General features: G+C 44.6%; 1 protein-coding gene across 1 annotated transcript in view; it reads left to right on the plus strand.

Annotated features, from left to right (window-relative positions):
* LOC135896556 (uncharacterized) overlaps positions 1-15,251 on the plus strand; it is a 32,474-nt gene extending 17,223 nt beyond the window's left edge. Inside the window, exons 4-6 of the mRNA XM_065424989.1 lie at positions 54-121; positions 8,247-8,333; positions 14,325-15,251. Of these exons, the coding sequence (XP_065281061.1) occupies positions 54-121; positions 8,247-8,333; positions 14,325-14,458 (289 nt within the window). The 3' untranslated portion in view covers positions 14,459-15,251. The remainder of the gene's footprint in view (positions 1-53; positions 122-8,246; positions 8,334-14,324) is intronic.
* Positions 15,252-16,812: the final 1,561 nt, after the last annotated feature.

The raw sequence follows: 16,812 nt of genomic DNA on the forward strand, positions 1-16,812 counted from the left end.
ACCCTGTCTATATGTGAGAAATTCATTTCAAAAACGTTTGACAATCATTACAGACGCAACATAACATATCGCATCAAGCCAGGACCGTCCGCCGATGTAACGTCGTTTACTATTGACGACGGTAAGTATTGCAGCCTTGAAATGGTGAAGTGCTCCCAAGAATTTTTTTCATTCTTGATTCGGCACGTGGATGCTAGGGGTACAATTTGGTTCCCTAACAGCAGCTAAGAAGGTGTATCTTCTTTAGTAGCGTGCTGCTGCACTCTCAAAGCTTTGCTACTGATGCCGTTAGGCTTACCACTAACTACTGCTACTACTTCTACTACTACTACTACTACTACTACTACTACTACTACTACTACTACTACTACTACTACTACTACTACTTCTACTACTACTGCTACTACTACTACTACTACTACTACTACTACTACTGCTACAACTAGTAGTATTCTTCTTCTACTACTGCTACTAGTTCTACTAAGAAATAGTGATCGCATCTGGTGCAGCATGAATGACAGTAAGACACACCTTGCATGTTGATAGAGTTCTATCATTGATCATCTTTATAGAAGAATGGAAACGTGGTGACGTTGACAAATAATATATCTTTTTTCCTTAAGTTGATGCATCCGATCAGTAGGCTGCAGGAGATGACGAACACTACTTTGCAGAAGTGATTTCAAGAAGTTCGATAAAAAACTGTGGACGAAATCTGTTGCTTTGTAAGTGATGTGTGCCTTTGGTCGATTTGCTAATACGTTCGAAGTCACAATGGGCTTTGCCTTGCTTTGAAATACACTTGTAGCTTGAAAAGATTTTATGAATATGGGCTCCAGTTTAACTGCCGGACAAACGTGAAATACCCACAGCAGAATCAATCGGAAGCCTCCATGTGCATCTTTTCTCTCTTGTGCAATTCCTAGTACACCTGATAGAATTCGGTCGGAACGAATGTGTAATGACTTCAAACTATGAATTCTTGAAACAAATGCGAATGAAGCAGCAAAGATTATTCAACCGCCAAGAGAATTTTCAAATATTCGCAGACCCCTGATTCGAAATATTCAATAGTGGACTGTAGCCCCATAAACTTTTTCGCTGGGCTTTCGCCAGAGGTCTCTTAGAATTTGAGGTCGCGACAACCATCTTTAGAAGTATGATGGCGACGTGGCTGTTGCGAAGGCGTTAGATGCAGGCTCCGATTGCTTATTCCCGAATAGACTACGATCGTTGTTTTCTAGAAACACAATAATCATACAATGGTGTCAGGATGTATTGGTGTCAGTTTATGTCGCAATATTTCCTCCCAGCTCCGCTGAACTTCTTTAGCGCAGAGGTCGAGCAGCCTACATTGTGCCAGACAGATATTTTTGGTGTACTCAAGAAATAGATTAAAATCGGTGTGTCTGCAACCAAGTACTATCTCAGGAGCAAAAAGTGATGTACAGTTCTAGCAGTATGATTGTGGCCTTTAGGTGTTTAAGTATATTCTGTTGTTGAACAAGTGACCCATTGACCAACAAAAGCGTTGGTGATAAGGAACTTGGAATTTACAAAATAAGCAGTTTTATGACGCAACTATAACCATGTTTCTAATACGGGACATGAGCAAAAGAAGGTAAAAGCGGGAGCCAACGTTTGAACAAGTGCACTTGTCTTTTTCATGGTGACATGCGTTTCTCGTAACTGTACACGTAGGTAGGCCTGTTTCGAAAGGGAAAGATGGTAAGGCAGGGTGGGCGAGGGAACGCCCGACGGTGTGTTAGCGGCGGGGCTGTAGAATTGAAAAGCAAGGTGCACTATTCAACGTTGGTGGAGAAATTTGAAGTAGCGCGGTGTGTCAGCCAGCCGTGTGCTTTACGTGGAACATGCCTGGATGACGGGGTGAGCGAGAGGGGCTATGTGCTCCGTTGGAGGTCAGCAAGCTATGATCCTTCTGACGGAGAGAACAAAAGAAACAGCATAACACGGTGCTTGCGGAAAAAAAGTACTAAATATTACATGAACCATAGGAAAAAAAGCAAGGCGGAATGAAAAAAAAAGGTTATGCTACTCAACGAAAAATACTTAGGTGCTATTTCCTGTATTTCGAAATTTGACATAGCGAATAGATTCTAGTGCTCCCTTTGAAATGTTTATGTCTGTTGGTTGCAACGTCTTGAACTTACTGTTGAGGTATGATTGCCTGTATTTTATGTCGCACGCAGAACGCAAATTTGACTGTAGGATGTAGAGATTAAGTTCACCAAAGTTATGACTTGTTACGTTGAAATGCTCGACGAATTTGATAAATGTTTCGCAGAGAACAGAAATTTGACTGTAGGGTGCAGAGATTATGTTGATCAAAGTTATGACCTGTTAGGTTGGAATGCTCGGCGACTTCTTTGAGAAATGTTTTACGCAGAACGAAAATTTGACTGTAGGATGCAAAGAATAAGTTCAGCAAAGATATTACCTGTTAGGTTTAAATGCCCGGCGACTTCTTTGAGAATTGTTTCGCGCAGAATGGAAATTTGACTGTAGGATCTAGAGTTTGAATGCATGAAAGTAATGACCTGTTAGGTTGAAATGCTCAGCAACATCTTTGAGAAATGTTTCGCGCAGGATGGAAATTTGAGTGCAGGATGTTGAGATTAAGTTCATCAAAGTCATGACCTGTTAGGTTGAAATACTCGGCAACGTTTTTGAGAAATGTTTCGCGCAGAACGGAAATTTGACTTCAGGATGTAGAGAATAAGTTCATCAAAGTTATGACCTGTTTGGTTGAAATGCTTGGCGACTTCTTTGAGAAATGTTTCGTGCAGAACGGAAATTTGACTGTAGGATGTAGAGTTTAAATTCATCAAAGTGACCACCTCTCCTTTTTATAAGACCCCTACATAAGTGTACTGTGCCAGGGAAAGCATGTGTCCTTAAAGAAGACAAGCCCACTTGTCGAAATGTCGGCTCGCGCTTTTGCCTTGCTCGCGTTTTGCTCGTCGTCTTGAATTTCCGTCTCCAGTCAATTTTTAAGCACCTACTTTTTTTATGGCGCAGCGCAAAGCCCACTCTCGGTAGTGTTTACATCTGCAGCGGTTACTTTAAAAAGCAGTGGATATTTAATAGGCAGAACTTTTCCATCAAAGTAGCCTCTAAAGAAGAAAGAACTCTCTCCCAGCAACGCTGCGAATCGAGAGCGATGTCGATATTCCGCCTGGCAAATTGTGGAAGCCGCCCATTGTTCTTATTTTACAGGCGTGAGTGTAACTGTTGCAGGCGTGAGTGTAACTTCAAAACATCAGTTTGCGAGCTCTTATTTGCTGAGGTTCTGTGCTAACGGCATTTTTAGCCGTCTTTTGAATGTCATTACGGTTTTAGACGGTCCATTTCAACCTAAACAAGGGCAAACGGACCAATCGCAGACGCTGGCATCGGCATTATTCCACTGTTATTTACGTTCACTGGTCTAGCTTGGTCGCACTAAAACCCTTCTTATTTCTTTGGGCTTCTCACTCTTCGTCAGCCAGTCAGATGATAGAAACCTATTATGGTAAGCGATGTTACCTGTTTTCAAAACATACAAAACTTACCTCCTATAAACAAGGACATCGTTCAGTTGCGCTGTTGAAATAACCTGCAAGTCGTCACCCGCTAGTTGCGGCGGCGGTTATGTAAACTTTACGTCAGGAGATGGTAAGAAATGTAGTTGGACTGGAGTTGCTTTATGCTGTACGACCCCTGTATGAAAACGACCCCTTTTTATGCTTGTATACCTCACAAATTATAACGAGATGTTTCGAGCAACATATTTCAATCACTTTATGCACAGTGCACGCATTTCTCACAACGCCCAAGTTATTTCAGAACAAAGCTGCATCACAGAAAATTTGGTCATGCCGTTATAGCATCGACGCGCCTTCAGAAAAACAAAGAAGCCTTGAGCAGCTCGTACTCTCGAAAATGCGTAGTTCCAACACACTTAGCACCAGGTATTAGCAGGACTGCATATTTTAAAAAAATCATAAATGATCTCTTTTTGGCAGTATCTGCGCGCCGCATCGCTGCAGCATACGGAGAGAGAGATACGCGGCTTGGGAAATACAGGGAGGTTAATCGGCAAAGATTCTGGTTTTCTACCCTGCACCGGATGAAGGGTAGTGGAAATTAAAGACAGGAAAAATAGAGGAGAGAACAAGCAAATCCACAAGAAAAAAATATAGTAGGTCGGAACATGCGTACGAACTATGGAGCCTCTAGCAGGCCACTCGAACGCAAAAATTCCAAGATTGCCTTGACCGGCTTATGGTTGGACGAGTGCATAGGACGGTGTTCCAGGACTGTCTACTCCGCAAATACCTGTCATCAAGACGCGCCAACGCAGTCGCGAGTGACTGCCTGGGTCAACGTCGAATAACGTGCACGATAGATTCTTCGCTGCCGCAGTGGTCAAACGCAGTACTGTCTTCCCTTTTGATACGGAAAGCAAATGATCTCGTAAAAGCTACGTGAAGCCGCATTCAGTATAGTACCGATGTTTTGGGTTGGGATAGCCAAGGTGGAAGACGAAGTCGAAGACAGGGGTCCAATCGATGCAGACGTTTCTGCTCGAAACTAGACGTGTTCCGCAACGATTGTGTGGCATCATTTGCAAGCACTCAAATTCCTCCATTACAGGCGAATCAACGCGTGCAAGTTCGGTTACTTTTTATTACCTTCCGGTCACACGGGAATCACGCATTGATTTGCTCTTTACCACTCAAGAGCTCGACGTGGAACCTGTATCATGTAATCGCTCGTCGTCAGTTGGCGCACATTGTATATCTTATTGCATGTTGTACCACCTCGGTAAACATGCGCGAAGTGCCCTGTTGCAGATCTTCAGTGAATCCTTGCAGGACGGAAATGCTCTTCTAGAATGAGACACCAATCGCCTGCTACCGCTCCTCAAACCTGGCCAATCTCCGCTAGAGATTACTTCATATCACCCAGTCGGGCAGGCGATGGCAATGATCCTTGCCAGACTTGAGTGATACCTGGAACGCTGCGAAGTTTAGCGCGACGTCATGGCTTGCTTTAGTTATCACCAATTCCTCATTGACAATGTCATCGATTTCGTTACGTACAGTCAACATCAAAAGGCGTGTAAGCGATTATCTCCCACCATGTTCCTGGATATCAAAGGAGCATGTGACAATGTTCATGAGGCTCTATTTAAGGTTATGGAAATGGTTTGTCTCGGCGGTGGACTCTAGTGTTGGACACGCAGTTATTTGCATATGCTGTTTCTCTTTGTGAAACTGAAGACGGCTCAACTTCTCAACAATACACACCGTGAAGTTCCGCAGGGTGGTGTCTTGAGACCCACACTTTTCAGCATCTTGCTCATTGTTTAACATTGCTCATTGTAGCATGCCTACAAATACGGTGAAATTTTTCGAACTATGGAGATGACGTCTTGACATGGGCATCTGGCGTGACGAGTCTTTAAGGGCGTGCAAAGCTCCGAAAATCGTAACGTTGATAATGACGAACCTTTGCAAACAAGCCTCAAAATGACCCATGAAATATATGGATAGGTCGCGTTTAGCCGCAAACCAATGCCTTCATACACCACATCTATAGATGTAGGAAATACCTCTTATGTCGGGATGCCCAAGGCCTTAGTGAGCCCCATGTGGCTTACTTAAAAAGCACTTGAGAGTCGCCTCTCCTCTTTTGAAGTTCCTTGTAGAACGAACCTAGAGTACTTCAGTATACGCGATGACGCAGTTGTACAACACGCTGTTTCTCAGCTATCTGAAGTACAGCTTGGCAGCGCTGACCAATACCTGCAGAACTAACGTCAGCACAAACGAATGTGCTAAGCCCAGGCTCTTAGGTTTGTCTAGGGTTGCCACGACGTACGTCAAGATCAGAAACCTTTGCAGTTGCACCTGTTTACTCATCCAATATTCACATTGTTACGGAAGCACTCAGAGCACACGTCCAGCACCTTGCTCACACCAGTTTCCACCATCTAGCCTAACTGCCAGAAGACCGACCATGCCTGCCTCTTTTTGTCAGACGATACTGCCTTATCGTGTATACCTTCTTTCCAATTAAACAGCTCCAGCGTGAGTTGGGATTCCCATTGGCGCTTGGTTCAGCCACAAGTACGAATGACAGTTCCAAGAATTTTACAAAGACACAACCCTTATCACCAGCTCTCGAGCAATTTACGATGCTGTCGCTGTACAAAAATACGACGATCATACTCTTACGTACAGTGATGGTTGAAGCACCATGGATATTTCTTCAGGATCAATGAGTTTTCCTGCGAAAGTCACCACTTCATGTCCAAGATAACAGCTAAACATCTAAGCCGTGGAGCACCCCTCACATAATTCGTGAGGAAGCATCTCAAGAATGCAGTGTTTTCAATTACTTTCCGCCTTACGCCGTAGATCCTATGAGAAACTAATTCTAGAAATGTGAGTGCTCCTTCACATTTCGTCACGTCACATTTCAGTGGCTCCCTAGCCACAGAGGCGTAATGGGCAAAGAACGTGCCGACGAAGCTGCTCAATCTGCTCATGAACACGTATTGCGGAAACCAGTTCCGCTGTCAAGGACAGATACACCAGCATCAAGGCAAAGTGCTTAATGAGGAACAGTCGGAATCCGCTGATGAAGACGCCTTAAAGAAAGCAATCACGCTGTCAAGAACAGATGCTGCAGCATCAGTGCAAATTAAGCTAAATGAGAAACAGTCAGGAATAGCCAAATATGTAAAGTCCCACACAGGTTGCCGTGCTTTCGTTCTGGTGCACGGCCGCCTGAAAGATTCGCAGACAGCGTATAGAATTCCCCGAAGACAGCCACGATATTTGGCTTTCCATACCCGCCAAAACGCATAATTTCAATCAGAGTGCTTCCAAAAGTCCACATTGTGTGCAATACCACGAGAATGCTTTTCATCAGATTGTCCTGCAGCTGCTTCTTCCTAAAACGGCCAGTATTGAGGGAAAGCCTGCAGTATGTAAAAAGCTTCCTAAGTTCAATCCTGTGTATGTGTCCCGCGATTTATAACACGACACGCATCAAAGGAAGCTATGGAAACAGAAAGATAGAGAGATATGAAAGGCAGGGAGGTTAACCGGAAGACAGATATCGAGGTGGCTATCCTGCCCTGGGAAAGAAACAAGGGGAGACAGCGAGAAAAAATACTCACGCATAGAAAGGGGAAAAAAAAAGAAAAATGCGCGATTGGACTACGCGGACTGCTTGTCGCATGTCTTGTTTTTTGACATTTCGACATTTGACAGTCAACATTTTGACAGGCTCGTATAAATGCTCCGTGTTTTTGAGGTTCTTGTGCGTATGATCTACCCTAAAATAATGCTTAAAATGCTTTAGAGATGACGAGCCCACGATTGCCATCGCGAAAACGCAACAGCTGTCAGCCCGCACTGGAAAATGAGCAGGGGCGTGGTTACTCCTGCCGGATAGGAAGCGATCTTCGAAGTTCAAATCTGCGTGCAATGGGAGCAATGAACGCTGGTGTCACGGGCGTATACTTCAGGTTGCTTCTTACATGGGCGTTCGTCCCTCGGCATAGAGAACCAATCGTAAAAAAACATCGAGATAACGCCAGTACGCTGTCCGAGGTAAGATGAAGTGTAGAGCGAAATTCTAAAGCACCAGTTAATTCTAGTGCATAAGACAAACGTGTTAGAAACGGCAACCCATCGACCTGAAACGGGCACGCCGGAAGCCCCTATGTTGGATGGTGATGTAGGTTCCGTCGAACAAAAGTCGCGGAAGATCTCAAGAAAAAACTCTGTGTCCTTCCACTCTGTGAAGAAGGTTGCTGAGCGAAGCTATGTATCTGGGCACCTTAATGGTGAGCTTCACCTTCTCCGCGGGTCGGCCCAGTATTGCAGTACCTCAGGGATCGGCCCATAATGAAATATTGTTGGTGCGCGCGCGGACACGATCCGCCAGATCCTAGGCATAGACAGCTCCTGGTAATTAAGTTCTAGCAAAATGAAATAAAAGAAGAAGAAGTATGTGATCACACGAGACACCATATGTGGTAGAAGCGGCAGTCCTTGAGGCACACAGAACGAACAGAGAATGCCGACGGACGAAGTGCTTGTCCATGCGCCTTTTTCTTCGTCCGGTGTGTATCTAGCGCGTTTGTTTTCTTAATGCAGTACGCACAAGCCCACCAATGTTGTCTGCAATGCACATGCAAACATATTTCTCCGTTCAATATTTCGCAGACTATGACAACGTGCACGAATGCCATTTTGACTACACAGACTACAAGAACTGCGTCATCTTGGAATTTCTCTTCGAAGGTGGGCAAGGTAAGAATGACCGTTGTGGCCGTTTTTCATTCAGTTAATAAGAATTACAAAGCACTTTTCACGTGAATCTCTGCAACAGTGGTGGCGATGCACACCTCGATCGCTGAAGTGTAACGGAGACTGCGTTTTCAAGAAAGTTTGAATTCCTGCCCGCTCCCCTGCAGTAGTACGAAGTATCATATCGATCGAAAGCTAAAGCCTGCTAAGGGGATCTTCAATATATATGTGATACAAGAAGGAAAAGCTGCTTCTAAATTGGTGGGGGCATGCAGGTGGCTTAGGTGGGTATGTCACCAAGGCCACGATTTATAGGAGCCGGCCATCCATGGTGCCCATGGTCTCGGTGAATGGCAGGTGGACGTGACCGCTGGGTGCGGGCGCGCTAGCATTTTTTGTGTGCGTTCACCTCTCAGTGGTGCTGTGGCTCATCGTGGCACGGCTAGAGGAGAAATGATTAGAAGACCGAGTAATAATGCCTGGTGAGTTATTCAGAACCCTGACGGTTTCATTACAGTAAAACCTAATGGTAAAACCTATGCGTATGTTACGTGCTGTATGGTAGAACAATGAGAAAAAGAATATGGTGAAGCAGCGCACTTGGAAGAAAGACGTCCACATGAACATGTCCCAATGAACATGAAAAGAAAACTCGGTGCATGCCCCTTGGAGGGCATGTGCTGGCACCCTGTCAAGAGCAAGGAGCGTTGACAGGCTGGCCACGTCCTCGACATGTCCAAAACAAAATATAAATGTTTCAATTGGTATACTGTTATATCTCGTTGTTTTATATTGTATTGAGGCGCTAACGTTTTCTGTCAGCTAACAAAGGTAACCGCACTCCGTTCGACACCTTGAGGGTGGAGTAGATATCCCCGATTCTGTGAAGTCACCGTATTGAATTGAAGTAATGCTTTTTCCACCCAAACAAGTATGGTCGCGAGCTTTCTTCACACACATTGATGAATAGTGGCACAAGCATCGAGTAACAGTCTTGTTTCTTGCACAGCACTGACGAGCCTGGAAGAAATTCAAAATAAATCAGAAAAAATAGAAAAAGAAGAGTACAAAACCAAATTTACGGGTTTCACTATACATATGATGTCATAGCATAAGTCTAGTTACAAGTTCAGTTAGTGAAGTCGCTGGAATAAATACAAATATTTCAAATCACTGATTACCGTATTTCAGAGACTCGCCAGGTTAGCACACCTTTGGTGAAATTTCTGGAAACACGGAAGTAGAAGGCAGATGGATTGACATCAATAATTACGCCACACACAAGAAGGTTCATGATATTTAACTGGCTATATAATGGAAAACAGTTGCCTGGCATAATCTGAACATATGCCTAGCATAGCGGACGTGACGTCACTCGCTCTTCTCTCGCTTCTCTTCTCCCGGCACTCCCATGCTCTATCGCAACATCTGCGCGCGCGTGCTAGTTACATGCTTTGACGTCAGCAGCTGAGAGGGCGCGTAATGGGAGCTTCGTGCAGCGCTCTCTAGGGGGTTATGGCCCACCATGTAGCACGCTGCTCTTCCTCCTTGCCCACCCTGGCTCTTCGCCCGTATATCGCACCAGGGGAAAGACCTTCGCACGCTTAACCTAACGACAACCAATGCCGAGGTGCTGGTGCAATTAAGAGACACCTAGGTCAAAGATTACGGTCGCCTAAAATTATCATGTATTATTTATTAGAATACTGGGTGGCTTGATTTTAGGCGCATTTTCGAATTTGGCAAGAAAAATAATTCATTACAATGAAAAGTTGCAGTTTCTCCTGAAAGATGAAGCATTATTAGCTGTAACACTGCATTATAGACCGTTACGCTATAGTAAGGATAGTAGATTGGCTGGCCATAGAATTTACAGTAAACATTTGCTTGCTAGGTAAAGAAACATGATGTCACGTGTGAATGACATAGACACAGACGCTCATCATATAATTGCCAAAAATGACCCTGTTTAATGTTCTGTCGTGAAATATATACAGCCAGAATGGTTACATGACTTCTGTGAGAACTGGCTAATGGAAATGAGGGCATAGCGCTTATATCAGCGCCCGTCAGTGGCAAAGGCGCGCACAGTTCGTATCTGGACGACGTCACATGTTCCCCATTTACAAGTACTGTATGCCAACATTTCAGTTTCATACAATAATTACTACAGGGAACTCTGGCGTTAGTGTCTACGGGAGCTGCAATGGGAGTGGTTGACCCAGCACGGTATTTACGGGAAGTACATGGATTCGCCTAAATTCATCCATCTGGCTTCGAGCTGCTTCATGGCTTTGTAAGCTCATCATTCTCAACAATCTACTGCGTAATGAATAATTAGGTTAAGAATACTAAATTTGCCCGACGGGAGGATTCGAACGCAAGTCCTCTAGCACAGAGACCTAATATCGAAACCATTACTCCAGGGAAGCATGCATCGACACGACATGTGAAACGCTCTTGTGGATTTATTGCCGGCACGCAAGTGCCTTGAGACCCTTGGCGCATTTCGACTTGGCCACCTCGACAACCTTAATATTTGAAATTCGAAGCGATTGTGCGTGTGGGGAGCGTCCTCTGCACTTCGTAGGGTATAGATTGCTCTGAAATTTATGACAATGAAAGAATATAAAATTAAATAAACAAAGCCACAAGAATGCCTGAATTTACAAGCATGAAGATAATACAAGTATATGTACTTCCCATCATTCTCATAGTGAGTCGACGACTGCAGCGCCAGAGTTCTCTATATTGCATACCGTAGTCCACTGAAGAATGTATTTTAACCCGATAGTGCAAAGTGCCTGTGTCACTGAAAATCCGGGGTCGGTGTAAGTGAAGTTGTCCATGAGCGAAAATGTCCGCACATATTTAGGTATGCGTGTATGCACTGTCTTTATATATGACATCCGGTATATGGGGGTTATATTGCAGCATGATTCTGCCCCTAAAGTTGCTCATACTTTTTTTTTTACATCCTTGACAAATTACTTGACGGAATTATGAGAATGACAGCCCCCAAACAAATGTAATGAAATAAAGCCCTGACAGGCTATGCTCTTACGTTAAATTTTGTCACACTCAAATATTAAAAGTGTGAGACAATTACAGAAGCCTGCCACTGATGTATTTTTCTTGGCGCGGTTTTGCACGACCTCCGTGGCCGCGTTTCTACCAGAAAGCTCGCCTTCATCCATAGCGTTCGCGGCCAGTGTTTGCCGGTAAACATTACGTTTACATAAGCTGCAGTTGCCGGGAAGCGTGAGAAGCACTCGAGGATCTTTGAATGTTGTCTTATTCCGCTCTTTTTGTTGACTGGGCGTGTTTATTGAATGCAACATTACACCAGCCGTGTGAAACACATGCCCCACAATATCATGTTCTACAATTCCAATAATGATTTCAGGCATATAAACTATTGTGTCTGTGAATTAGGCCGTGTGCAGTGTGTGACAAAACTACACTAGAGTTATATTACACTGTTTTAGCTCTGCTTGTTCTCACGATACTGCCCAGTCGCTTCAGCAGCGCAGGACAGTAAGTGAGAACGATGTTCAGTGAGCTTCAGCGTCATTTTGTAGTCCCGCTACCTGTGCTTAAAAGAGCATTTTTTTTTCATGTAAACAAATCTTTGTGTGAACGGTTATAGTATGAGACATGAATGCCTAAGGCAAATTTTATTGGTTACCCTGATAATAATGCCTAGCCAAAGGTAACATAATAATAATAATAATAATAATAATAATAATAATAATAATAATAATAATAATAATAATAATAATAATAATAATAATAATAATAATAATAATAATAATAATAATAATAATAATAATGCCTTTATGTTCCATCCCAAGCATGTGGGAGGGGGAGAGAAAAAGCCAGATATCCAGCTTGAGGGGCTCTCGCCTCCCCGATACAATACATGATGTTTAGAAAAAAAGCCAAACAGTAGAAGCATATGAGTACAGACATAAAGGAATATCGCAATGCACAAACAAATGACAATTTTTGCACAAATGTAGACTTCCAAAAATCAAAGCGATGTGCATAATATCATGTCGTACATTTCAAACAGAAAGTGCCGCCCTTTCGAGTATACCTGAAACAAAACGACGCAAATGTTTTGGCCGGGTGAGTTGGAGATTTAAATTGTAATGTTGGCACAGGTTTAAGAGATATGGAAGAGTGTTTCGGAGCATATGTTGTCCGTAACCTGTTCTGAATGAATGTATGTACCAAATATCAGTGTTTCTGGTTGCATACATGAAATTTCTTTTCTGCAGTGATGCCAGTTGTGCAATGAACGAGACGTTGTTTTTGACCTCGGTAATGTATTTGGAGGTTAGGCGGTATGCGTACAGATCATGAATTGGCAATATGTTGTCTTTCTTAAAGAGCGGTTTAGATGAGTGGTCATATGCTACACTGTATATTATTCTGAGCATTCTTTTCTGCTCAATGTGTAATTTTCGTAGGTTCGGGAGGGATATTTCCCCCCCAGTCCAAATGACAATAATTTAGATGAAAACAGAACAATAAATTTTGAAGTAGCAATTTCATTTTTATAGGGAGGAGGTGCTTATGAGTGTAAATCGATCCAATGACATGTGACAGTCTAGATGCTTTGTAATTTGTGTGGTCATCCCATGTCATTTTCTCATAGAAAAGTACACCTAGTACTTTAAAGGAATCTCAGCGTCTCAGCTTGAAACATCGAGCTTTTATTTTGCAATTAGCCCAGCATTTACATTAGAATAGCAAACTCACGAAACTGTGAGCAGACTCCAGGTGGTTGGCGCAATTTCAAATGTAAAGGGCCGGTGCACTGCGTTTTTGTGGGTGCGGCTTGCTTGTAATTCTTGCGCTGTCACAGACTGTATTATCTGAGTGCGGTAAAATAGTGTGAACCAGTAGGCAGGCGAAACTCGGATAAAACTGTCCATTGCAAGCAGACCGACACTGGCGTCTACGCCGTGCACCAATATAGCAAAACCATGGTTACGGGCTAAAATTCAAACTACACATCCGTGTGCCAGCGCGCAAGAGCTCGTGTCCACGCACCTCGCGTTTGCGCGCTTCGCGAGCAATGGTGGATTGAAGCTTGAAGACGCGCGCCCACTTGGCTGTGATAATTGCGCTTCGGTAGACACCGCTTCCTATTTTTGTGAGGCCGCCAGATTAGCAAAAATCACCGCCCAAGCACTCCGTACACTGGGTAAAGACAAAACTGAAACATGGGGTCCCGGTGTCTATCACTCGGTTAATCCCGATGGTCGAATAAACGACGGCTCGAACGACTGCCGGATTCTCGGTACGCAGATGAGGGGGGGGGGGTGGCTTAATGCGCTCGGCTGCGCGAGCCTGCTTTTCTGCCTGGGCTGTACCATCGGCATGGCATAGACGACCTCATTCCCGGTTCTGCTCGCGGCGTTGCTGATCGAAAGCTGTCTGTTCCTCAGGAGTGGATATGATGCGTGGTGTACCTATTTCGGAGCCGCAGAAAAACTGCTGCAAGCGAGTTCGGCTGTGACGGAGAGCAACGACATCACTACTAGCACAGCCAATCGCGCGCCTCTATTTTTCTTTTTCGCGCGTGCGCATGGGGTTGCGCTGGAGGACTTTTCGACGTACAGGTGACAAACGGACGGACGAATGGGCTAGCCATATACTGCATCTGTGAAAGATTTGTCTTGAGAAGATATGAGGGCTCCCGCCACGCTTCGGTGCGCAATATCGGCCCTTCACCACCTGCGCATGCATGAGGCGCGGGGACGCAAGGTTTTGCGCACCGGCGAGGCTACGTGTTCTTGGTTTTTAGACTTCACTTGAATCGAAGCGTGCAGATACGCTGTGACTTGTTTCGCTCTCTTAATGCACTGAACTTTCAGCAGTATGGGGTAGCCAAGCACGAATATGATTTTGCCCGCCCAGCGTTTTCTTAATTCTTGTTTCTGTAGCTCTGTTTCTATTCTCATTCGTTCTCTTTCTCCACAGACTGCCTATTGTGGATTACGAAAGAAGCTTTGGCCGATATACCGGAGGAATGCATGCGCCAGTACGTTGACACCTGCGACCAGGTGGTGGAGTCTTATGACGAAGAAACCTGTGACGCATCTGTAGGAGCGTAATTTCACTTGGCATCATCCTCAACTCTGACAAGTTGCCATTGAAATTCATGAAGGAGGACAGAACAGATTACTTGAGAAATACTACACTGCAGTGAAAACGCAAGTTCAACTGCCAAAAAGCTCAGTTTAGAAGGGTTGTACTACAACACAGAATATGTTTTAAGATAATAAAGTTTGGGGTTGAGCGGCAGCTTCCACGAAGAAATAAAGTAAGCAAAGCTTGAAACCCGCCGCGTTGGTTCAGCTTAAACGTCCGTAGAACACCGGCCAAATTTTCGACCTGCCATCGCAAGCAGTGCCAGGGGAAGTGGGCCAATTGCAGAAGTCGACACCACTGTCCTCATCCCGTTATCCTTTTCACTGTGTTACCTTCGCCCCATCGGTACAATCTTCACTTCTGCGTGCTCCTCACCTCTTTCCAGCCAGTTCGATAATAAAACCCTTTCAAGGTAGCCAATCCTGTTTCCTTTTAAAGCAAACAAATGTGACCTCCGATAAACGAGGAGAGCCTCTAACTGGGTTGTTCAAGTAACGCTGCTGGCCACCGCCCTGATGTATGCGTCCGCGGTTACGTAACTTTGACCTCTAGAGATTGGAATCAAAACACGTTTGAATAGTTTTATGTTATAGGGTCCCAGCTGTGCTATTTCTGTGAATTTCTCTTCTCTTTTCCTCCATTCCTGTTTTGCCGGTGTAGGGCGCCATAAATTTGTGGCTCCCTTGAAAGCTTTCGCACTTCGTGTGGGACCGGTCATGCCATCGTGCAACCTTCTCTGTACTACCCGTAAAGAGCACTCGAACCGGCGCCAGAGAAATTACATTGCTTTCAATTTGTGTGGCTCAATATTGGTTTGAAATTTTTGACTCAAGAGATCTAAGAAGCATATGCTATGTGTGAAACTTTTCATGATTGATTTTCATCGGCATAAAATGTTTAAAGTTCGGAGAAAGAATTCTGTCAAGACTATAATATCTCGGGCCCTCTAACGTAAAACTATTCCAAGCTGTTTTTATTCCAATCTTATGACGCCAAATTTTCGTAAACACTGACACAAGCATCGGGCGGTAACCTGCAGCGTTGCTTCTAAAGGCGAATCAAACGCGCTTCTGACTTTTAGAATGTCACTTTAGCTTTAGCTTTTAAAGCAAGCAACATTGCTTATTTTGAGCCATTTCCGTTATCTAATTTGCTTTAATGAGCCGAAGAGCAGGCTCAAGTGAAGAGAGTTTCGATGAAGCCTAGCTAGCATGGCGAAAGTAGATAACCGGATGAGGGGGGTGGTCCCAACGTCTACGATTGGCCCGCTTCCTCTGGGCTAGTTTGCGGTGGCAGGTCGAAAATCACGCTGGCGTGCAAAGAAAGGGCAAAATGCCACTAAACCGATCCACAGCAAAGAGTTGACAGAGCGATGCCGTTTACGTGCTGAAAGGTATCGATAACACTATATTGCCGCGCACAATGTTTTATTTTAGGAAAATAAATATATGGTCCTCGGCAGCTCCGAGTAGCATGTGCGACAGCGATCGTCGGTCATCAATCTTGTGTTCCTTTTGGAACGGTCCAGTATTCGTCTATTCAGAAAAAAATCTGTTTTCTTTGGCACATGTATATTTTTGTTATCCAATTGGCCTAAGTTAGCCAAGGAGCACGCTCAATAGAAGAGAGTTTCCATGAGCACAGCCAATGCAAGAATCCCACTGCAGTACATTCTTCGTACATAACTTCGCCCACTTCGCCTGTCTCAAACGCGGCGTTACAAAACCGCTAGAACTCAGAGCGTCAAGGTGACCTGCACGAGTTGGGGCGTTTTTGCGGTTTTCGGGACATCGCGTGAAAAATAGGCGCATTGGTGGAGGAGGAGGAAATAACTTTATTGTGGGGCCTGCGATCTGGTGGGGAGGGCCCAAGGCCCCGCCTAGGGGACGGGCAGGAGTTCGTTGGTGCTGGCGGCATCCTCGGCCGGCTGGACGGCCCATAGCTGATACTCGAGGGTGGCGCAGCGCAGCGCGGCTTCCCAGCGCTTGCGAAGGCTGTTGCTAGAGGCCGCGTTCACGTCAATATTATATATCCCTCGGGATTCTCATAATATATGCTCCAGAATGGCTCTGGATTCAGATGTGTTGCATTTGTCAGTTTGATATATATCCGAGATATGATGTGCGAGAGCACAGGATTCGGTTACATCATAGTGCGTAACTGCCGCCATGCGACAGACTGCTTTTTGTCCATTTTGGGTGAGGTCGCGGGAATATGCCCCTTTGGAACTTATAGGGTTTTGGGGTGCAACAATATGTGGTCCAAACATCGAAGGCTGATTGCACAATTGGAATACAAAAGCTTGGAATGGCTTTAC

This window comes from Dermacentor albipictus, chromosome 1 (assembly GCF_038994185.2).
Source record: "Dermacentor albipictus isolate Rhodes 1998 colony chromosome 1, USDA_Dalb.pri_finalv2, whole genome shotgun sequence".
NCBI classification, from domain to species: domain Eukaryota; kingdom Metazoa; phylum Arthropoda; class Arachnida; order Ixodida; family Ixodidae; genus Dermacentor; species Dermacentor albipictus.